Source organism: Bombina bombina, chromosome 1 (genome assembly GCF_027579735.1).
Source record: "Bombina bombina isolate aBomBom1 chromosome 1, aBomBom1.pri, whole genome shotgun sequence".
In the NCBI taxonomy this organism is placed as follows: Eukaryota; Metazoa; Chordata; class Amphibia; order Anura; family Bombinatoridae; genus Bombina; species Bombina bombina.
Window position 1 is genome coordinate 645,029,767 of NC_069499.1, and position 25,697 is coordinate 645,055,463.

The window sequence follows — 25,697 nt, forward strand, 5'->3', positions numbered from 1 at the left end:
GTTGTGGCGGAATGGCGGTTTAGAGGTTAATACATATTATTTGTTGTGAAGTTGGGGGATGGCAGATATAGGGTTTTGTAATTCACCCGATGTGCAAGGTGATCTTACGGGAGGCATGGGTTTCAGCAGTTGTGCTGAAACCTATGCTCTATATGTAATCTTGCCCCTAGAGTTTAATAATAGCTATAGCTCTTCCCACATTGCTGGTGACATTTTTATTTGTGTATAAAGTCTTGTGACATACTGCAAAATAACCTACATGTGTATCCAGTTCAGTGTATTTTTAGCATACTAATTGCAACCATGATATACATACAATATCAACCAGCTGTACACAGAATAAAAGGTTTTACAATAAAACTTTATTAATTTATAAACATAATACAATCATAGTGCATTTTAAATTTCCTCATGTAAAGAAATAAAACACTATGCTTAGTTTAATCAGATTTGTGGTTCACATAAATTAAATTGCCAGTTCTGCCTATAACAAAGTTGTGTATATAACATTTATGTTCTGACATATTTCAAAAGATGGGACAATGCATTCTGGTATCGTTTGTAAAGAGGGCACTTTCCTATTGAGGGGGGTTGAGGAGGGACATCAGGTACTGCTATTGTTTGTTGCCAGGAGGCTTGCTTATTTTCATGGGGATAATGTCACATACTTTGTGAATGCTTCAGCATTATACTGTGCACTGCTTTAGTCAGGTGTCATGTGATTCTGCCCCCAACTGTGCATGTGCACGAGTTCTGCAGAAGCTATGGTCTGGATAGCACATTCCATATATGGAAATGCCAGAGGGGAGCTTGCTTGCAAACAAAACTATGCCTGAATTAAAGGGGTTAATGGGGGTTAAACCTTTTTGCAGGTAAGCTTTGGCCTCATTATGTATTTAAAAAAAAACTTATGTTAGTTCATACTTTTTTTTTTATGTCCCTTTAAATCTTTTGAGGCCCAGTACTAGACAGTAGCACAATTTCAACTATGATGCACATACAATATCAACCAGCTGTAGACAAAGTAAAGGTTTTATAATAAAACTTTATTTTATAGAACAACAACAAAACAATACTATTGACCTATTACATTTGAAGTATTGATGCTTAATTTAATCAGATTTTTGGTTCACATAAATGTCCCAAACATGGGACAATGCATTCTGGTATCGTTTGTAAAGAGGGCACTTTCCTATCTTAATACAAAGTGGTTAATAACCTAAAGTTAAATATAATTTAATTACAGTAATCACTTTTCCTTAATAATTTAAGCTAATTTCAGCACATCCTTAACCATTTCTCCAATGCCGTCATAGATCTCATGAATTGGGCTGTTGCACATAAAAGCGCTGGTGGTGACAAGTTTGTTTTTTTCATCCACATGAACTTCACTGACTTGTTTGTTGACGTGTTTACAGCCAAGCTGCTTAATGGCGTCTGCTGTGCCTGCGTGCGGCCATCTGTAAAATAGCCAAAGACGTTCACATTACATTACTGGAAATGCAGTTAATGATAAGTATCATGCAATTAGTTTTTTTGTTTTTTAACAACATTTATGCTCATTCCCTTGGTTTGTCAAATTTCACATCTTTGAAGGTATGGATTTACACCAAAGTATCTCAGGTTTTAGTTAAAGGGACATTGTACACTAGATTTTTCTTTCCCCAAATGGTTTGTAGATTATCCATTTATATAGCTTATCTTATTTTTGTAACAATGTATAATTTTTGCTTATTTTTTATTTTTTTTTAAAGGTGCAGTAAACCTACAAAATAATGTAATATAATTCTGCACATAGCTACATTGAGTGCAATGGCACAATTTGGGCCGGGCTGTGACTAGACAGCTGCCCAGATGCGCTTAGACAAAAAGTCTAAAGTATTTTTTTAAATAAAAATATGCCTGCAATACTTTAAAGTATAAAGTTAGCGCTAAGATAATGTAATATAATTCTGCACTATGTGCAGAATTATATTAAATTATTTGTAGGTTTAATGCCCCTTTAATAACTATCTGCTGACTTTCAGGCTCCTAACCAAGCCCCACAGTGTAAAATGTATACATGCGTTAACAAAAACAGGAGCCAGCAGGAGTCTGTAATCTGTATTTTCATATGGGGGGGGGGGGGGGGGTCTGCTCTTCTTGTTTTCCCAGCCCCTTTCACTGGGTGTCAACACTGCTAAACTGGGAGCTTCTAAGTAAGTTTTTAAAAAGGTTTTATACTTGATTTTTTAGATCAGTATCTGTGCATATTCTTCTTTATAGTAGTGTCTATTACATGCAGTTATATGAAAATTATATACTGTCCCTTTAAAAGCAAAGTAAAATAGTTTTGTAATGTGTTATCATGCTTTATTTCATCTTCTTCTCTTGTATCTTAAAGGGTATAAAATGCAAAACAAATGCTCTAATATGTTGTTTATAATTGCATATAACTGTTTAACCTCTTGTAAGGGATTAAATACATAGGTAAAGTCAGCTGCAGAGCAGCAATTACAGCTGAGTGCATCTGGTGAGTCAATGGCAAAAGTCGTGTGCAGTCACCAGCTTCTAAGCCTACCATAGTATGCTTTTCAACAGAACTAAGTAAATTTGATAAAAAGAGTGAATTAAAATAAAAAAACAAAAAAAAGTGTCTTAAAGGGATAAGAAAGTCAATATTAAAATTTGCACACAATACCGTTAAATTCACTTCTATTTTCAAATGTGCTTTATTCACTTTGTATCCCTTGTTGAAAAAGAATACAAAATATATCCTACACTAGTGGGAGCTAGCTGCTGATTGGTGCCTGCACCAATCTTGTGATTGGCTTAGATGTGTTCATCTAGCTGCCAGTAATGCAATTCTGTTTCTTCAGCAAAGGATAACAAGAAAATGATGCACATTTTGATAATATAAGTACATTGGAAAGTGGTTTAAACTTTATATTCTATCCTAAAAAAAAAAAAAAAAAAAAAAAAAAAAAAAAAGTTGTGGGTTCCTGTCCCTTTAAGTGTTTATCTGAATCATGGAGGGTTTAATCATGACTTTCAAGTCGCTTAACTTGAAAAATTGTTGTTTGCTACGGCCCCAGATCTTTTACCCTACAATATGCTAGACACTGATCTCTGCAGGAACTTGTTTATATCTGACCTCAGTTGGCCAAAACAAAGCAGATAAGATAAAGATACTCAAGGCATTTAAAAGGTATATGCCTCTGTGCTACAAAATGCAAATGTGTCCTTCCCCTCAAATAGGCTGGAGTGTACCCTACAACATTCTATGTAATGATTACTTGTCATTCATCTCATACAGAACATCTAGAGCCAAAATAAAGCTCACTGGGCATCAGGACAAAGTCTGCGACAGCCTCTCTCATTTCAACAGTGCCCTTTCTGGCTGTCTGAAATCAGTAGAAACTTGTGAGTTACCCTTCCCCCTTGGTTAGTATGCATTTGTAAATGCAAATCCATACACTTTCTTACACTGTGAGACAGGTTTTGCAGTGGGATTACACAGAGGGATAAGCATAATGCAAGTGGAGCCCTGACCCCCAGTAGCAAAACCAATAGATGCATTTTGCATTGACTTAGTAGTTTCCTGTTTACCTGCCGTCTAGCAAATGTTAATGTCAGCTTAATGTATTTTTGAATATTTTTCATGACTAATCTCTGGCAATGTCTGCGTTTTAATTTCTGTCTGTGGGAACTGTGTATCTCATTAAGAAGAGTTCCATAATATCCTTTATGGATTTCCTCCGTTAGCAGAGATTCATATTGTACTCTGAAATATAATGTGTGTGTGTGTGTGTGTGTGTATGTATTTTTTATTATTTATTTAAGGGATACAGAACCCACATATTTTCTTTCATGTTTCAGAGAGCAGCAAATTTACTCCTATTATCACTTTTTCTTCATTCTCTCTGTATCTTTATTTGAAAAAGCTGCATATAGCCACCAATCAGCAAGCGCTACCCAGGTGCTGAACCAAAGATGGGCCAGCTCGTAAGTTTACATTCCTGCTTTTTCAAATAAAAGATAGCAAGAGAACAAAGAAAAATTGATAATAGGAGTAAATTAGAGCATGCCATTTAAGCAACTTTCTATCTGAATCACAAAAGAAAAAATTTGGGTTCAGTATCTCTTTAAGTACAGCATTACAAAACATCTGTATAAAAACAGTTCTTGCTCTGATCAAGCAAACATCAAGTAGCATGTTGCAGTGTATTCAGACATCAGCAATGTCTGGGGATAGATTGAAAACGAAAGCACAAAGAGGAAAATTCCATGGAAACTGTGGTGAATATTTAAAATGCATTGATTTTTATAAACCAATCATTAAACCTTTTATGGGGAATTAAAGGGACAGTTTACTCAAAAAATTTCTCCCCTTTAATTTGTTCCCAATGATCAACTTTACCTGCTGGAGTGTATTAAATTGTTTACAAGTAGCTCCTTTACCCTTATATTGGCATTTGAAATTGTTGATTTAGCATGTGGTATCCCCACCTATTCTGAAAGTTTGTGGCCGCGCGTACCAGCTATAGATAAGCTTTGTAAACACAGCCAGCAGAAGAAATTACATTCCCAGTCGGATATAGCAGAGATAAGGTAATACAATGTTGATTTTCCATTGTTCTCTCAAAGTACTGGTGATTGTTTTAAGGACAGATATAAGATAAAGAAGCAGGTATATGTGCACAATGTGATACAGTAATGAGATCTGATTATACCTACAAGCTCAACCCATTTTATTAGGTTGTGGCTTCAAAACACAAAATCAGAGCTTTAATATACACAAATAAGCCTTAAAAAGCTAATTTTCATACATTTTTTACTCTGCAGTTGGTAAAAAAAGCAATTGTAAACACATTAAGGGAAAAACTATTTTACAGTATACTGTCCCTTTAAGTTTTGAGTTTAATGTCCTTTTAAAGTGGAGTCGATTTCAGTTTTCTGCTGTATTGATATTTAGGTGAAAAATATATAACCTCTTATGTTGTGACTATATGTTAGAGTATATAAGCGGTGAACATAGAACATACTGACTTTACAAATAAAATACTTACTTTTCACATTCTGTGTCACAGCCAACAGTTAATTCACACCCAGGTAGGATTTTAGCCGCCAGGACCGGTGATATACAGCACAGACCAATCGGCTTTTTAGCAGCATGGAATCCCCTGATAATAACTTCCATAGCTTGTAAAACCGTGCAGTCTTTTCCTTTCACTGCCCAGGTTGATAAGTTTTTTGCGACTCCAAAACCACCTAGCCGGAAACAGAAGAAATAAGTATAACCACTAGTTATTCAGCTTATATCAGTGTTTTTCAACCAGTGTGCCGTGGCACACTAGTGTGCCGTGAGAGATCCTCAGGTGTGCCACGGCAGACTGACAACAGTGTGACATATTTTTTAAACTTTGCTTGTTTTTTACTCCCAGTGCAGGGGTAGTTTGTAGGAGGCATGGCATAACAGCACAATACATACAGTATGTGTGTGTTTGTGTGTATGTGTATATATATATATATATGCTGTATTAGGCTACAATGTGTGATTTTTTTAAAATTTTGGGATGGTGGTGTGCCACGGGATTTTTTAATGTAAAAAAGTGTGCCACGGCAAAAAAATGGTTAAAAATCACTGGCTTATATGATAATTATTTGTGATTTGTTTCCTATATATAGACACAACGCAACAATAAGGCTTACCTGGTATAATAAGGGCATCATATTCACTAATTTCCATATCTTTGAGATCTTTAATATTTCCTCTTGCAATCCGTGCGCTCTCAGTAAGCACATTGCGCTTCTCTTCGGTTGGCTGTCCCTTCACATGGTCAACCACATGCATCTGATCTATGTTGGGTGCAAAGAATACAACCTGTGGAAGAGAAATACAGGAAAATGGGTCATCTCATTGTAGTAAGCATCTTATATGATGTAAAAAAAATTTTTTTACCAATCTGCAAAAATAAAAAGATCTTATGTGTTAGAGTTTTTAATTACTGCATCACTGCTTGCATATAACTATGCGTTTAACTTCAGAGCAGCAGTGCACAACTGGGATGTAGCTGAACAAACTTGGGGAGCCAATGACAAGAGGCATTTGTCCATAGCCACAACCAGCTAGCTCCCAGTAGTGCACTGCTGCTCCTGAGCCTATCTAGATATGCTTTTCAACACAACATGCCAAAAGAACAAAGACAATTTGATAATGTTAGTAAATTGAAAAGTTTCTTAAAATTGCAAACTATCTGAACCATGAAAGTTAAATTTTGCCTTTCATGTATGTTTTGATCTTAGTTAACCACCATTATAAAACGTGATAACTTTGATTTAAAATGGACTGGTCAATAAAGTAAATTAATGTCTTCTTAAGCTACACATCCTCTCTCTTAGGTTAACACATCAAGGTGAAAATGAGCTTGTGGCTCTCCCCTATATTTTTTGGTACCTTTTTAGTATACTATACCATTTATTTAGTTCACACTTTGTTACAGAGTCACTTTTACAGTTATTTTTAATCACACATTAATTCTGTGTACAACCAGCATCAGCCTTTTGGGTTTACACATGTCGGGTTAATACTTTCTGGGTTAGCTCATGCTCTTTAGTTTTATTATAGTTTATTCACATATCGCGTTAAATACCCCAACGTTTGATGAAGCTTTGTAATCGATTAAATTCAGTTTTAAGCCTGTTAATCTCCCTGAGGTTTTCCCAATTCCTGATGATGTTTCTGACATGATTTCAAGGCAATGGGCTAAGCCAGGTAATTCATTTACTACTTCTGCAAGGTTTAAAAAGTTAAATCCTTTACCTGCTGCTAATGTTGATTTATTGGAAACTGTTTCCAAGGTGGATAGGACTATTTCCACTCTGGCTAAACATACTGCTATTCCTTTGGAAGAAAGTACTTCTTTTAAAGACCCTTTAGATGGAAAATTAGAAACTTTTCATAGAAGGGCCTTTTTACAAGCAGGGTATTTGCTCAGGACAGCTATTTCTAATGTGGCTGCTGCTAACAAGAAAAGCACACAGCGCAACCCGATTCAAGGGACAAGTAATTTATTAAAAGCTCTGCCCTGCTACACAAATGCACTTACAGGATTAAAAATAAACACGCTCAAAGAACCATCAACGTCCTCGATACTGCCAGCCTGCATACAGCTTCTATTTCACTTTACCGCTTTTACTGTTAAGAGCGATCCCTCAAAAAGAAGATTCCTCACACAGCTTACTCTTAAAAGTACAAATGAAGACGTTCGGCTGTTATTAGCAGTCCGGTCCGTGGATGTACACAACTAATAGAAACGTTTTTACTTCAAAAACCCTACGCGTTTCATCTGCTTAAAGCGAGCAGACTTCTTTAGGGGTCACCTGTCTGGTATCAACTGGTTGCCTAATCTTTCAGAACAGTGTTCTGATGACTCTGCTAGTGCTAATCTTTTCGGTTTATTCAAAAGTGCCAATTCTTTTATTTGTGTATTTGATGCTGTATTTAATATTATTAAGATTAATGTAAAAAGCATTTATTTGGCAGTCCTTGCGAGGAGAGCATTATGGCTAAATCCTGGCCTGCTGATATGGTGTCAAAATCCAGACTATTATCTCTTTTCTTTCAGGGCAAAAAGTTGTTTGATTCTGATTTATATTCTTGTCCTGTGGGAGAAAAGCCCCTTTACCTCGAGTAACAGAAGTCCAGAGGGAAATCTAAAACTTCTAATCATTTTCGTTCCTTTAGTCCAAATAAGGAGCAAAAGGTTGACTCCTCTGTTCAGAAGCAAAGCACCTCTGAGTCTGGAGATCAAACTGAAACAAGTCAAAGCAGGGTAAGAAATGTATCCCTACTACCAAAACTGCATGAAGCTGCGGCCCCTGACACAAAAGTTCTTTTTAGGGAGCATGGTTAAGCCTCTTTAAAGAGGCTTGGTTTCAGATCCCTGGGTTCTAAATATAGTTTCTCAGGAATATCAAATAGGATTCAGAACAATGCCTCCCAGAAGAAGGTTTTTTTTCTGTCCAATGTTCCAAGGAATCCTGTAAAAGCTCAAGCTTTTCCTTAGTCCGTCTCAGATCTGGAAGCTATGAGATTGATTGTTCAAGTTCCTTTGCAGGAACAGGGGGGGTGGGGTGGGATTTTATTCAAATCTCTTCATTGTTCCAAAGAAGGAAGGTACTTTCAGGCCAGTAACGTCTCAGAAAAAGTTTGTAAGGATTCCATCTTTCAAAATGGAAACTATTAGGGATAGTTCCAATTCACAGAGAACATTTCCAGTTTCTGAGGTTTGCCTTTCTGTACAGGCATATTCAACTTGTTGCTCTACCATTTGGTCTAGCTACAGCCCCAAGAATATTCACAAAGGATTTGTGCACCCTTTTGTCTGTAATGGAAACTCAAGGTTTCCATACCTGGATAACATCTTGGTTTAAGCCTTTGACATTGTTGACCACCCCCTTCTCCTACGGTCTCTCAGTTCTCTTGGTCTCTGTGACACTGCCCTCTCCTGGATTCACTCTTATCTCTCTAACAGATCCTTCTCAGTCTCTTTTGCTGGTGACTCCTCCTCTCTATTGTCCCTGTCTGTTGGAGTACCTCAAGGCTCTGTCCTGGGTCCTCTACTCTTCTCTATCTACACTTCTTCACTGGGTAAACTTATCAACAGCTATGGCTTCAGCTATCACCTCTATGCTGATGATACCCAGATCTACCTTTCCACCCCTGCACTCTCTCCTTCTGTCAACTCTCACATCAGCGACTGCTTATCTGGCATTTCCTCCTGGATGGCCTCTCACCACCTAAAAATAAATATGTCCAAGACCGAACTACTTCTAATTCCCCTCTCTAGCTCCACTCCAGTCTCTAATTTTTCTATCACTGTTGGCGGCACCGCTATCTCCCCATCACCCCAAGTCTGCTGCCTCGGAGTCACGCTTGACTCAAATCTGTCCTTCATTCCCCACATCCAACTGCTCTCTTCATCCTGCCGCAACCACCTACGCAATATCTCCAAAATTCGCCTGTTTCTGAGTGCTGAAACTACCAAACAGCTCATCCTTGACTACTGTAACAACTTACTAACTGGCCTCCCTCCTCTCTCCCCTCCAATCCGTCCTAAATGCATCTGCCAGACTAATCCACCTCTCTAGACGCTCTGTTTCTGCTGTGCCTCTGAGTCCCTTCACAACAGAGTTAAATTCAAAATTCTCACCCTGACCTACAAAGCCCTCACCAATGCTGCCCCACCCTACCTGTCCTCACTCATCAACAAATATACTCCTGCCCGTCCCCTAAGATCCAACAACGACCTGCTTCTTGCGTCCTCTACCATCGCCTCCTCTCATTCTAGACTACAGGACTTCTCTAGTGCAGCACCAACCCTCTGGAACGCACTTCCTCGAGATGTCAGACTTGCCCCTAACCTCTCCTCCTTTAAACGTTCCCTAAAGACCTTTCTGTTCAGGGAAGCTTATCACCCGACTTATTAACAAACTAACTTCAGTTAACTAACAGTTGCCCTCTATCTCCTCACTAATATCATTCTCACCTCTGCAGTCCCCACCTCCTGTTTCCAATCCTCCTACCCATCTAGATTGTAAGTTCCCACGGGAACAGGGCCCTCAATTCTCCCTGTATTTGTCTGAAAAATGTTGTGTCTTATCGTATTGTTTCTCCACTGTACTGTTATCCTTGTACCCATGGGCAGTGCTGCGGAATCTGTCGGCGCTTTATAAATAAAGAATAATAATAATAATCTTTAGCAGAATCTTACACCAACTGACTCTTGTTGTTTCTTCAAGCGCATGGTTAAAGAATAAGTTTTCCAAAAAGTTCTTTGGTTCCTCAAAAAAAATAAAATATATAATTTGGGGATTTCAAATAGATTCAGCCTTCATAAGTCTAATAGAGCAGAGAAGGCCAAGATTGTTGTCAGCCTGTCTGAACCCCCAGTCTCTCTCTTTCCCCTTGGTTGCTCTTTGTATGGAAGTTAAAGGTTTGATGATTGCAGCTTCAGATTCAATTCCATTTGCTCTCATTTTAACATGAGACCTCTTCAGCTTTGTATGCTTTGTCAATGGTGCAGACACTATTCTCAACTGTCTCAAAAGATATTTTTGGATCCCAATACAAGTCAGTCTCTGACTTGGTTGCTTGATCATCATTTTAATATTCAGGGGTCTTCTTTTGCTTGTTCTACTTGGGCTTACTACTACTACTACTAATTTAGATGCAAGTCTCTCAGGTTGGGTAGCTGTTTGGGGGTCCTTGAGAGCAGAGGGAATTTGGGATCCTCGGGAGGTGAGGTTACCTATAAATATTCTAGAGCTCTGTGCAATTTTCAGGGCTCTTTAAGCTTGGCCTATGTTGAAAAGAGAATCTTATCTTTGTTTTCAGACAATGCAACAGCAGTGGCTTATGTCACCATCAGGGGAGAAGGAAGAAAAAAAAAAAAAAAAAAAAAAAAAAAACTTAGTTGTCTAGCCACGAAGGAGGTGTCTCAAATTCTCTCATGGGCAGAAATCAATTATTGTCTAGTTTCTGTAATTCATATTCTATAAGTGAACAACTGAGAAGTGGATTTTCTCAGTCATCAATCTCTACATCAAGGGGAGTGGTCTCTTCACCAGGATGTGTTTAAGCAGATTGTGGATCTTTGGTGTCTCCCTGAGATAGATCTGATGGCCTCTTGTTTGAACAACAAACTTCCCAGGTACTTTGCGTGGTCCAGGAATCCTCAAGTGGAGTTAAAGGGGCACTCAAGTCAAAATTAAACTTTCAAGATTCAGATAGAGCATGCGATTGTAAACAATTTACTTCTATAAAAAAAAAAAAAAAAAAAAAAAAAAAAAGTGAACAGTTTTTATATTTACACTTTTAAAGTCACCAGCTCTTACTGAGCATGTGCAAGAATTCACAGAATATACGTAAATACATTGATTGGCTGATGGATGTCACATGATACGGGGGGGGGGGAGTGGAAATAGATATGTGTCAGGAAAAAAAAAAATCATCTACTACTCATTTTAAGTTAAGACTATTGCATTGTCTTTTTACCATGTGCTTGTTGATTATGCAAAGCTACTTTAATTACTGGTGCCTTAATGGATGCTCCAGTAGTTCTTTGGCCATTTCATGTGTTCATTAAAGTTAATGGATATTGTGAACAGGAGTAAGAACTTTAAAAGGGATAAGTTGAAAGAACAAATTATTTCTGTGAAAACTGATCTAAAAACAGATGAGAAATATAAGGAATTTAAATCTGTGTTAAAGAACAAAATTTAAAAAAATCTGATGATGAACTGGCCAATAGGAAGGGCACTAAATTTAGCCATGACCTCGAGGACGATGCCAATAATAAGGTATATAATTGGTCAAAATTTCAACAAAAACCAAGAGGGAGATTTAAGAAAGGTGCTGGACACAATCAAAAGAATATATCTTCTAACACACTTCTAAACAAACAAGATAATAAGAACAAGGACACAGATGAAACTTCAAAAGTGGTCCCCAAGTCAATTATGAAAAATAAGAACAAACGTAGAGTTGTGTTTTCGTCCACAGAAAATTTGGATCAGGAATCCAACCTTTCCGACTGCAGTCTGGTGTCAGCACCCCTTTCTGTTTCTATTTCCTCTTCTTTGCCCTTACAAGTACCTGGTGATAGTGACTCAGATGAAGAAGAATTGGTTGTCTGTCCTAAGGTGAAAGGTCAATCGGTAGTCCCTTTAGGAAAAGAACGAAGAAAGTCGGGGAGAAAACCGAAAATGAACAAGAAGGTCTAACTGTTTTAAATCTCTCAGATACCACATTAACAGCTGATCAGATATCCCTATTATCTAGGCCGGACTTGGCTTTGCACCTACTAATACCTTTTCTGCATTCAAGACACTCTTGGATGTAAATACATTTATAAGAAAATTAACTTTGAAAAGATTTTTTTCAGTGCAGGACCAAAGATTACCCTTAGTTAACACACAGAACCAGGGTTACAATATACAATTGGTGAATCTAATATTGTATGTACTAATCTACAGTTTGATTTCAGGGATAATATTGCATTGGAAAGTCTTAGGGGTTTGGAGTGTGATTTTGGAAGATGGGAATATCCCAAGTCCTATTAAACATTCCTCTAACTTATATCCAATCCAGAGGTCCAGCATTACATTTATATCAGAAAAAAAGTGGAAAGGGAGATTTTGGCATTAGAGGATTCTACCAAACAAGAAAAATACATTTAATTTGACATATAAAGAGAGAAGTGCATTAATGACACTTGAGAATAACAAGGATGTAGTAATTAGGGTGGGAATGTGGTCAACCTTAACAAAAATGACTATGTCTTGGAAAGTATTAGGCAACTTAATGATTCACACACCTACAGAGAACCGAGTTCTAATCCTACATTCTTGTTTAAATCCAAATTACAGAGAATACTTGAACAAACTGACTGTTGGACTCATCACCAGGGACCAGATTGAGTCTTTGGTTCTTGAGAATCCTCGGATTCCAATATTTCATCATTTGCCAAAAACTCATAAGAGTTTGACCCAACCCCCTGGGATGTTCTATCGTCTCTGGGATTGGGTCATTGTTTGAACCTACTTCGGAATGGATTGACTCAATTTTGCAACCCCTGGTGAGGGGTCTTAAGAGTTACCTAAGAGACTCTACTCACCTTTTACAACTACTTGAGAACTTTAAGTGGGAATCAAAGTTCAGATGGATAGTGGCTGATGCCACTGCCTTATATTCGAGCATACCCCACCTCCTTGGTGTCCAAGCCATAAGATACTTTTTTGACAGGTATACCAGGTTCTCAGAAGAGATCAAGTTGGTATTGTGTGAAATAATTGAATTCTTGTTAAAACATAATTATTTTATGTTTGACAGGCATTTCTACATACAGATTTGCAGTACAATGATGGGGGCAAAGTTTGCCCCCTCGTTTGCGAACCCTTTTAAGGGCTATTGGTAGTTTAGTGTTAGATTAGGGGGTGTTTTTATTGTTGGGTGGCTTTTTTGTTTTTATAGGCGTATTAGATTAGGTTTAATTTATTTATTTTGGATAATTTAGTATTCTTAGATTTTTTTTATAATGTTATGATTTTTTTTTTTCCCGTAGTGTTAGGATGTTTAATTTTGGTATATTTTATTTTTTTTAAAAATAGTAATGTTAGGTTTATTTATAGTTTAAGCTTAGGTTTTTTATTTCACAGGTAAGTTTTTATTTTAAGGTAGTTTAACTTTAATTTAAAGTTAGCAGGGTTAGGGGTGAATAGTTTAATTTAGGTAGTATCGATGTGGGTGTTAAGGGTTAATAGGTTTAGTTGAGTATTTGCAATGCGTGAAGAGGGTGGTTTAGGGGTTAATAGGTAGTTTATGGGTGTTAGTGTACTTTGTAACATTTTTGTTATGAGTTTTGTGAAACATTTTTGTTTTGCAAAATCCATAACTACTGGCCTTTGATTGCGGAATGGATTGTTACGGTATAAGCTGTAACGCTAGCGGAATTCCCGAACCGCACAACCTGTAATAAGGGTGAGCTGAATATTCCACACTCAAGGCCATTTTTTAAGTGCGGAATGGATTATTGCGGTATACCCGTACCGCACGACTTGCAATACAGTATAGCCGTACCGCACAACTTGTAATCTAGGTCATTATGCCTAAGCCTACTATCAACTAAATATAGAGATAGTTTTACTTATTAAATGCTATAGTTTTTAAAATCAAACGACTACAATGGCAAATTAGTATCAAAGTTCATTTTTGTGATGAGCACATGTCTGAGATTTGTTATATTCTAGTTTAATATTTTCTACTTAAAGGGCCATTATAGTTCATAAGTTACTCACTCTACTTTGTAAACACATGTAATTTCAAGCACTAGGGACCCTGCAACTCTGAATATTGTACCCCCAAAAGGAGGTTAAACACATATTTAAAAATTAAAAGCGAAAAAGAGAGAGCGCCTAATTGTGTAATATCGTCTGGAACCAGGCAGATACAAACAGTAGCGGCATCAGCAAAATGAATACTCACAAAAGAGTTGGCACTCGCAAGTAGTGCATACAAGCAGGCTGACCTTTATACAGCGGTCAGTACGCTGGGGATTTGGGAATCGTATTGGAGATAAGAGAGTTGGCACTCACAGGTAGTGCATGAATTTTTTACAGTTAATATATTTGAGACATTTCTATTGGGTTTTTAGTATTAGATAAGAAATCTTTAATATACATTCATTTTACAATAGATATATAAAAAATATTTTCTAGATATTGATTGTCCATTATATTACTAGTGGAATCAATCATTTAGATTGACCTTATTTTTAGGTTTACTTCAAAAGAATGTTTTTTTTATGTTAACATGCAGCTTAGTATTTTACTGACTTCTATATCACAATACAGCCGGAACAATCACTGAGTATATTGCACACGTTAAAACTGGTGCAGACAATCATCCGAAATGACCATTATCTATATTTCGAAATAAATAAGCACGTTTCATTAGATAGTTTTAAATGATCACTAGTTCAATGTTTCTATTTTGAAAGAAATAAGTATGTTTTATCAGTTGACAGCTTAACATTGTTTCCATCATGTAACAAATGCATTGTGTGTTTTTATTGGTGGATGTTCCACCCAATCATGATCTTTCTATGTATTTTTAAATGTTCATTCCCGCTATACCTTCATTCTTACCTGAGGAAATGACCAGTGAGCATTACGGCCGAGAAACGCGTTGTATTAGCTCTAAATAAATCTCTCTTTTTTAATATCCACATAGCATTTGTTCGCTGTCTTCTTGTTTTAAAGACTTTGAGTTCAGCTTATCTTATTAAGCAAATACCACATTGGATTAGTAACAACATCATATTGTGTGCGCTATAAGCTGTTACACAGTTCTAGGTACACCAACAGACTTCCCACGTCATACACAGAGGATTTCCTCCCATCGCAGAACAGCTGAATCTCAGACGCTGAATTAGTGCACACGCTGTGTGCGGAGGAAAAGCCTGAATTTACAACAGCTACAAACAGCCACACAACCGGTCAGAGGGATATGATCTCCAAATCCCCAACGTACTGACTGCTGTATAAAGGTCAGCCTGCCCGTATGCACTACCTGTGAGTGCCAACTCTCTTATCTCCGATATGATTCCCAAATCCCCAGCGTACTGACTGCTGTATAAAGGTCAGCCTGCTTGTATGCACTACTTGCGAGTGCCAACTCTTTTGGGAGTATCCATTTTGCTGATGCCGCTACTGTTTGTATCTGCCTGGTTCCAGACGATATTACACAATTAGGCGCTCTCTCTTTTTCGCTTTTAATTTTTTTAGATTGTCCGACTCACCACCGGCCTGGAGTGAAGCAGCCTATCACACTTGCTGAAATTGACAGCGACTCTTTTGTTTGCTGGACATTACAGTGAATATATTCATATATTTTATATTACATTATTTGTTGTTTACTATCTATTTTTGATTACCAACTTTGGGTTTATGTGAATATTAGATCACAGATCTATTGATATTGTTTTTTTTGGCACACACATTGGCGTACACTGTATGTCTTCCACACCTGTGAAAATATATATTTTACACTTTCCCACTTCTATTTTTATCGCCAATTAATAACACGGCACTTACACAACTCTTGTGTGCACATGTTTGCACGGTTTTGATTTATTCTTAGAATAGTATGATCATTTGAATTTAAAGACTAGCACACTTAATATTTACATTTATACACTATATTCTTTGCTTATTTTTTGTTTTCTGTTTTGCGCACCCTATTGTATGCTCTATCAGCATACTTTTTTTCTGACATATTTAAAAGTACATTTGCGAGCCACAGAGCACTGCTGGTCCCAAGCAAAAACTGCCACTGTATTGGGTCACCAGCAGTTCTACTTTAACTGAGCATTGTAGGAGTTAAAGGGACATGAAACCCATACATTTTCTTTCATGATTTAGGCAGAACATACAATTTTAAACAACTTTACTTCTATTATCAAATGTCCTTTAGTCTCTTTGTATGCACTACTGGTTTTTAACTGAACACATGGGTGAGCCAATGACAATTGTCATATATATGTAGCCACCAATCAGCAGCTAAAACCTAGGTTCTTTGCTGCTCCGGAGCTTTCCTAGATAAACCTTTCAGCAAAGGATAAAAACAAAGGAAGCAAATTAAATAGAAATAAATTGGAAAGTTGTATAAAATTGTATGCTCCGTCTAAATCATGAATAACTTTACTGTCCCTTTAACCCCTTAAGGACCAGCGACGTACCCTGTATGTCGCTGGCCTTTTTTTGGGACTTGATTGTTTTATAGCGCGGTCTTTCCACCAGCATTGAGACTGCTCTATTCCACAAAGCCTGCTCTAGGGAGGGCATTAATAGCGTGTTCTTGCTAGACTTGTGCTATTATGTCCTGAAAAACCCCTTAACGACCAGTGACATACAGGGTACATTGTGGTCATTAAGGGGTTAAGCACAGTCACAGGGTCGCTAGTGCTAAAATGACATGTCATAAGTGCACATACTTTTTTGAACTATAATGGAGCTTTAATGATTCTAAGAGTCCTTCATTACAAGATATATTTCCATTTATAACTGAAGAAAACATAAAAAGTTAATTTATCATTAAACTACAACAAAATGAATACAAATAATAAATTGGTGACAGAAACCAATAGATACGTCTAACAATACATCCCTGTCATAAACATAACTAGTAACAAAAAAGAAGACAAGCATTGATGAGATGTAGCACATAATCTTTTACTGTATTTAACCATTTCCTTTATGATTTAAACAGAACATACAATTTTAAAATGTACTTCTATTATGCAATTTGCTTAGTTCTTTTGTTAACCTTTATTGAAAATTATACCTAGGTAGGTTCAGGAGCTGGGCACTAGCTATCAATTGATGGCTGCTCATCTATGCCTCTTATAATTGGCTTACCTGTGTGTTGAGCTAGCTCCCAGTAGGCATCGCTCCAACAAATTATACCAAGAGAATGAAGCAAGATTGATAATTGAAGTAAATAGGAAAGTTATTTAAAAACAGATGTTCTATCTGAATCATGAAAGAAACATTTTGGGCTTCATGTCCATTTAACAAATTTTATTTTCCTGTTTTCAGGGATTAAATGTAAAATCCAGTTTTACTGAATACAAATGCAGGAAAATCTCTGGAAATATTAGAGCAACAAATTATAAAGAACGTAACATAGAAATCACACATTTTATGTCACAAATGTAAAAAAATATTAATGTTTCTGCATCCAACTTCATTACAAGCAGACGACAAGGAAGTTGGTTTCTTATTCAAGCTGTTTCTTATTCGTGAAATTCTGTTTCTTATTCATGGAAGTTGGTTTCTTATTCAATTTTTTTGTCAGACTGCTTTAAATTGACTTTAAAATAAAAAAATAGGTTTTATTAAAATAATAATATGATTCATATAATGTAGTTACACAGAGGTGGAATCTCTTTATATAACAATTAGATATACAAACTGTAAAAAAGGGCATACGTTGGCACCACTACAAATATTACTATTTTGAATAAGTAACAGATATTTTCAAAGGTTTAATAACCATTGGGCCACTGATTTCACTATGAATATATACAGGGTAGATCCCCCTCCATGCCATGCAATTGTTTTTAGCCTGGCCCAATGGTGTTTTTGGCACAGAAATTGATGCCAACCCTGGCATAGATAACATAATTCTCATTTTTGAATAACTAACATATATTTTCAAAGGGTTAATAACCATTGGGCCACTGATTTCACTATGAATATATACAGGGCAGATCCCCCTCCATGCCATGCAATTGTTTTTAGCCTGGCCCAATTGTGTTTTTGGCACAGAAATTGATGCCAACACTGGCATAGGTGACATATTTCTCGTTTTGAATAAGTAACAGATATTTTCAAAGGGTTAATAACCATTGGGCCACTGATTTCAATATAAATATATACAGGTTAGATCTCCCTCCATGACATGCAATTGTTTTTAGCCTGGCCCAATGGTGTTTTGGGCACAGAAATTGATGCCAGCCCTGGCATAGGCGCTCTAATTCTCATTTTTGAATAAGTAACAGATATTTTCAAAGGGTTAATAACCATTGGGCCACTGATTTCACTATGAATATATACAGGGCAGATCCCCCTCCATGCCATGCAATTGTTTTTAGCCTGGCCCAATTGTGTTTTTGGCACAGAAATTGATGCCAACACTGGCATAGGTGACATATTTCTCGTTTTGAATAAGTAACAGATATTTTCAAAGGGTTAATAACCATTGGGCCACTGATTTCAATATAAATATATACAGGTTAGATCTCCCTCCATGACATGCAATTGTTTTTAGCCTGGCCCAATGGTGTTTTGGGCACAGAAATTGATGCCAGCCCTGGCATAGGCGCTCTAATTCTCATTTTTGAATAAGTAACAGATATTTTCAAAGGGTTAATAACCATTGGGCCACTGATTTCACTATGAATATATACAGGGCAGATCCCCCTCCATGCCATGCAATTGTTTTTAGCCTGGCCCAATTGTGTTTTGGCACAGAAATTGATGCCAACACTGGCATAGATAACATAATTCTCATTTTTGAATAAGTAACAGATATTTTCAAAGGGTTAATAACCATTGGGCCACTGATTTCACTTTGAATATATACAGGTCAGATCCCCTTCCATGCCATGCAATTGTTTGTAGCCTGGCACAATGGAGTTTTGGCACAGAAATTGATGCCAACCCTGGCATAGGTGACATAATTCTCATTTTTGAATAAGTAACATATTTTCAAAGGGTTAATAACCATTGGGCCACTGATTTCAATATAAATATATACAGGTTAGATCTCCCTCCATGACATGCAATTGTTTTTAGCCTGGCCCAATGGTGTTTTGGGCACAGAAATTGATGCCAACACTGGCATAGGTGCTCTAATTCTAATTATAAACCCTTCGAAAATATATGTTACTTATTCAAAAATGAGAATGTTATCTATGCCAGGGTTGGCATCAATTTCTGTGCCAAAAAAACCATTGGGCCAGGCTAAAAATAATTGCATGGCATGGAGGGGGATCTACCCTGTATATATTCATAGTGAAATCAGTGGCCCAATGGTTATTAACCCTTTGAAAATATCTGTTACTTATTCAAAAATGAGAATTAGAGCACCTATGCCAGTGTTGGCATAAATTTCTGTGCCCAAAACACCATTGGGCCCGGATAAAAACAATTGCATGTCATTGAGGGAGATCTAATCTGTATATATTTATATTGAAATCAGTGGCCCAATGGTTATTAACCCTTTGAAAATATCTGTTACTTATTCAAAACGAGAAATACGTCACCTATGCCAGGGTTGGCATCAATTTCTGTGCCAAAACACAATTGTGCCAGGCTAAAAACAATTGCATGGCATGGAAGGGGATCTGCCCTGTATATATTCAAAGTGAAATCAGTGGCCCAATGGTTATTAATCCTTTGAAAATATCAGTTACTTATTCAAAAATGAGAATTACAACACCAATGCCAGGGTTGGCATCAATTTCTGTGCCCGAAATACTATTGGGCCAGGCTAAAAACAATTGCATGTCATGGAGGGGGATCTACCCTGTATATATTCATAGTGAAATCAGTGGCACAATGGTTATTAACCCTTAGAAAATATCTGTTACTTATTCAAAAATGAGAATTATGTCACCTATGCCAGTGTTGGCATCAATTTCTGTGCCCGAAACACCATTGGGCCAGGCTAAAAAGAATTGCATGTCATGGAGGAAGATCTAACCTGTATATATTTATATTGAAATCAGTGGCCCAATGGTTATTAACCCTTTGAAAATATCTGTTACTTATTCAAAAATGAGAATTATGTCACCTATGCCAGTGTTGGCATCAATTTCTGTGCCCGAAACACAATTGGGCCAGGCTAAAAACAATTGCATGTCATGGAAGGGGATCTGCCCTGTATATATTCATAGTGAAATCAGTGGCCCAATGATTATTAACCCTTTGAAAATATCTGTTACTTATTCAAAAATGAGAATTATGTCACCTATGCCAGTGTTGGCATCAATTTCTGTGCCCGAAACACAATTGGGCCAGGCTAAAAACAATTGCATGTCATGGAAGGGGATCTGCCCTGTATATATTCATAGTGAAATCAGTGGCACAATGGTTATTAACCCTTTGAAAATATCTGTTACTTATTCAAAAATGAGAATTATGTCACCTATGCCAGGGTTGGCATCAATTTAGTTGCCAAAAACACCATTGGGCCAGGATAAAAACAATTGCATGGCATGGAGGGGCATCTACCCTGTAGATATTCATAGTAAAATCAGTGGCCCAATGGTTATTAACCCTTTGAAAATATCTGTTATTTTTTCAAAAGTTAGAATGATGTCACCTATGCCAGGGTTGGCATCAATTTCTGTGCCAAAAACACCATTGGGCCAGGCTAAAAACAATTGCATGTCATGGAGGGGGATCTGCCCTGTATATATTCATAGTGAAATCAGTGGCCCAATGGTTATTAACCCTTTGAAAATATCTGTTACTTATTCAAAATGAGAATTATGTCACTTATGCCAGGGTTGGCATCAATTTCTGTGCCAAAAACACCATTGGGCCAGGCTAAAAACAATTGCATTGCATGGAGGGGCATCTGCCCTGTATATATTCATAGTGAAATCAGTGGCCCAATGGTTATTAACCCTTTGAAAGTATCTGTTACTTATTCAAAAATGAGAATTATGTCACCTATGACAGGGTTGGCATCAATTTATGCCAAAAACACCATTGGGCCAGGCTAAAAACAATTGCATGGCATGGAGGGGGATCTACCCTGTATATATTCATAGTGAAATCAGTGGCACAATGGTTATTAACCCTTTGAAAATATCTGTTACTTATTCAAAAATGAGAATTATGTCACCTATGCCAGGGTTGGCATCAATTTATTTGCCAAAAACACCATTGGGCCAGGATAAAAACAATTGCATGGCATGGAGGGGCATCTACCCTGTAGATATTCATAGTAAAAATCAGTGGCCCAATGGTTATTAACCCTTTGAAAATATCTGTTACTTTTTCAAAAGTTAGAATGATGTCACCTATGCCAGGGTTGGCATCAATTTCTGTGCCAAAAACACCATTGGGCCAGGCTAAAATCAATTGCATGGCATGGAGGGGCATCTACCCTGTAGATATTCATAGTGAAATCAGTGGCCCAATGGTTATTAACCCTTTGAAAATATCTGTTACTTATTCTAAATAGTAATATTTGTATTGGTGCCAACGTATGCCCTTTTTTTACAGTTTGTATATCTAATTGTTATATAAAGAGATTCCACCTCTGTGTAACTACATTATATGAATCATATTATTATTTTAATAAAACCTATATTTTTATTTTAAAGTCAATTTAAAGCAGTCTGACAAAAAAATTGAATAAGAAACCAACTTCCATGAATAAGAAACAGAATTTCACGAATAAGAAACAGCTTGAATAAGAAACCAACTTCCTTGTCGTTACAAGCAGGCTCATTTCAGTGTGACACACTTGTGTACAGAAAACTTTACTTGGAACATAACAGATTCCTTGTTATTTCACTATGGCCCTATAGCTGGCACATGTATCTGTGACACTTATTTCACAGTGTTATACACTTCCTGGCACTTTTCAAGTGACAACATTTCTATCAGCGTTTCTCTACTCCACTCCTCAACTGTCACTAACCAGCCAGATTCTAAGCTGAATACAGGTGAGGCTGTAACCGTGAGTAGCAGCTGACTAGCCAGGCAGGAAATACAGTATGGCCTGTTAGTTGTGCTCAGGGTTAGAAATGAGCAACTGATTTCTGTGATAAAAATAATGAAAACGCAAGGGTTAGAGTATAGAGTCCCCATTGCTAATGATCCACATATAACCAGCGGTACTTGTGCAGCAGGTTGAGAAACAAGGCAGAAATAACACGTCCTTAATGAGAATGCTTCCATAACAAGGCCCCACTAGAAGGGACTAACATAAAGATTACATAGTGAGCTTCTTACCTGTGCTCCCGCTCTGCTCAGGTGCACAAACACTGCAGAGGATTCGTGAACCTCACTCCCATCGTACACACCGCAGCCAGCAAGCACGAGTGCCACTTTCTTAGCCATGACTGAAGAATGAAGAATTGTTCACACAGGCGTTTCCTTAAGAGAAGCAAGTGCAGCTGTGTGTGACTCTGCAGAACAGGAGCTGGGGTTTTATAGAGAGCAGAGGAACAAGGCGTGTTTGTTGTACGTGGGAGGATCAGCTCTTTGAGGAAGTTTCTTCTTGACGGAATTTCCACATTGCATCTGTTAGTCAGATTGTGCAATTGTCAAGCATAAGGTAATAACAATGTGTCATTAATAAAATATACTGTGTATTTAAAATATTGGCATTTATTTGGAACATTACCAGCCACATAGTAGAAGAAATGTAATTAAAAAAAAGGGAAGGAAGAGTACTTTTGAGCTATCAAAACCCACAATTAAAATAAGGAGGCTTTAAATGCCGTACAGAAAAATAACAAGTGCAGCTAATGTTATATACAATTATTTAGGGGAAGAAATGGTATTTTGTAGCTAGAGATCAAGTTTTATTGAGCTTTCAGTGTTAAACCATAATTATAAGAAATACATTTTACTGATGTTTGGCCGTATAAGTTGTCATGTAAATCACTTCAAAACTGGAAGACTGTAAAGTGTTGTTCTCTTTGGTATTCTTTGTTGAAGAATAGAATAGTAGAGGGCCTCAGCCTACCTAGGGTTACTCTTTAACAAAAGATACAAAAAAAAACAAAGCAAAAATGATAACAGTGATTTGTAAAGTTGTTTAAAATGTCTATTCAATTCATTTAGGGGTAGAAAGGTCAAAAATGAAATGTGTATGGGTGCATTTCAACTTGAAATATGAGCCTTTTTTAACCCCTTAATGACCGCAGCACTTTTCCATTTTCTGTCCGTTTGGGACCAAGGCTATTTTTACATTTCTGCGGTGTTTGTGTTTAGCTGTAATTTTCCTCTTACTCATTTACTGTACCCACACATATTATATACAGTTTTTCTCGCCATTAAATGGACTTTCTAAAGATACCATTATTTTTATCATATCTTATAATTAACTATAAAAAAAATTATATAATATGAGGAAAAAATGGAAAAAAACACACTTTTTCTAACTTTGACCCCCAAAATCTGTTACACATCTACAACCACTAAAAAACACCCATGCTAAATAGTTTCTAAATTTTGTCCTGAGTTTAGAAATACCCAATGTTTACATCTTCTTTGCTTTTTTTGCAAGTTATAGGGCCATAAATACAAGTAGCACTTTGCTATTTTCAAAACCACTTTTTTTCAAAATTAGCGCTAGTTACATTAGAACCCTGATATCTGTCAGGAATACCTGAATATCCCTTGACATGTATATATTTTTTTTTAGTAGACATCCCAAAGTATTGATCTAGGCCAATTTTGGTATATTTCATGCCACCATTTCACCGCCAAATGCGATCAAATAAAAAAAAATGTTCACTTTTTCACAATTTTGTTCACAAACTTTAGGTTTCTCACTGAAATTATTTACAAACAACTTGTGCAATTATGGCACAAATGGTTGTAAATTCTGGGATTCCCTTTGTTTAGAAATAGCAGACATATATGGCTTTGGCATTGCTTTTTGGTAATTAGAAGGGCGCTAAATGCCACTGCGCACCACACGTGTATTATGTCCAGCAGTGAAGGGGTTAATTAGGGAGCATGTAGGGAGCTTCTAGGGTTAATTTTAGCTCTAGTGTAGTGTAGTAGACAACCCAAAGTATTGATCTAGGCCCATTTTGGTATATTTCATGCCACCATTTCACCGCCAGATGCGATCAAATTAAAAAAACGTAACATTTTTCACAATTTTAGGTTTCTCACTGAAATCATTTACAAGCAGCTTGTGCAATTATGGCACAAATGGCTGTAAATGCTTCTCTGGGATCCCCTTTGTTCAGAAATAGCAGATATATATGGCTTTGGCGTTGCTGTTTGGTAATTAGAAGGTCGCTAAATGCCGCTGTGCAACACACGTGTATTATGCCCAGCAGTGAAGGGGTTAATTAGGGAGCTTGTAGGGTTAATTTTAGCTTTAGTGTAGTGTAGTAGACATCCCAAAGTATTGATCTAGGCCCATTTTGGTATATTTCATGCCACCATTTCACCGTCAAATGCAATCAAATAAAAAAAATTGTTCACTTTTTCACAATCTTTAGGTTTCTCACTGAAATTATTTACAAACAGCTTGTGCAATTATGTCACAAATGGTTGTAAATGCTTCTCTGGGATCCCCTTTGTTCAGAAATAGCAGACATATATGGCTTTGGCGTTGCTTTTTGATAATTAGAAGGCCGCTAAATGCCGCTGCGCATCACACGTGTATTATGTCTAGCAGTGAAGGGGTTAATTAGGTAGCTTGTAGGGAGCTTGCAGGGTTAATTTTAGCTTTAGTGTAGAGATCAGCCTCCCATCTGACACATCACACCCCCTGATCCCTCCCAAACAGCTCCCTTCCCTCCCCCACCCCACAATTGTCCCCGCCATCTTAAGTACTGGCAGAAAGTCTGCCAGTACAAAAATAAAGGGAATCTTTGTTTTGTTTTTTTAAATTGTATAGCATATTTACATATGCTGCTGTGTAGGATCCCCCTTAGCCCCCAACCTCCCTGATCCCCCCCCCCAACACCTCTCTAACCGTCCCCCTCTGCCTTTTTGGGGGCCATTTTGGGTACTGGCAGCTATCTGCCAGTACCCAGTTTGCAGAAAGAAATGTTTTTTGTTTTTTTTTTCACAGTTTTTTTTCTGTAGTGTAGCTTCCCTCCCACATACCAACCCAACACCCCCTGATTTAGCTTTTTTATTTTTATTTTTATTAGATTTTATAAACCTGATTACCAAATCCTATGGTGCATATTTTCTGTAGTGCAGCGTTCCCACCCGCTCCCTCCCCGTGCACGTGCCCGCCCCCTCCCTATCGTGCACGCCCCAGGTCATCCCCGCCCACGATCCCGCCCCCCTGCACATCTCCAGGGCCATCGATGGCCGCCTCCCGGTCCTGCTCCCACCCACCAACGAAGGAAGCCACCGATCTCCGGTGCAGAGAGGGCCACAGAGTGGCTCTCTCTGCATCGGATGGCAATACATGGTTATTGCAGGATGCCTCCATATTGAGGCATCACTGCAATAACCGGAAAGCAGCTGGAAGCGAGCAGGATCGCTTCCAGCTGCTTTCCACACCGAGGACGTGCAGGGTACGTCCTCAGGCGTTAACTGCCTTTTTTTTGAGGACGTACCCTGCACGTCCTCGGGCATTAAAGGGGTTAATATATAAGCATTTTTTTTAAAATACACTTTCATTAGCCAAAATGCTTCTAGTAAAAGTTATCACTGTTTTTCCGTGGCGTATACACATATAGCATTTTTGCTGATGAAAGAATATTGCAAAAATGCTTATATTTCAAACTGAAATGCACCCATGTATTTTTTTACCTTTATATCGCTTTAAAGAGACAGTAAAGTCAAAATTAATTTTTTATGATTCGGGTTGAGCATGCAATTTTAAACCACTTTCTAATTTACTTCAGTTATTAAATTTGCTTTGT

At 37.4% G+C, this 25,697-nt stretch overlaps 1 protein-coding gene across 1 annotated transcript; it reads right to left on the reverse strand.

Moving 5' to 3' along the window:
• Nucleotides 1-340: 340 nt before the first annotated feature.
• LOC128645830 (putative glutamine amidotransferase-like class 1 domain-containing protein 3B, mitochondrial) lies at nucleotides 341-22,267 on the reverse strand. Its single transcript, XM_053699111.1, has 4 exons — nucleotides 22,078-22,267; nucleotides 5,692-5,863; nucleotides 5,049-5,250; nucleotides 341-1,460 (listed from the first exon to the last, which is right to left on the reverse strand). Exons 1-4 carry the CDS (start codon nucleotides 22,183-22,185, stop codon nucleotides 1,268-1,270), a joined length of 675 nt encoding a protein of 224 aa, XP_053555086.1. The 5' UTR covers nucleotides 22,186-22,267; the 3' UTR covers nucleotides 341-1,267.
• Nucleotides 22,268-25,697: the final 3,430 nt, after the last annotated feature.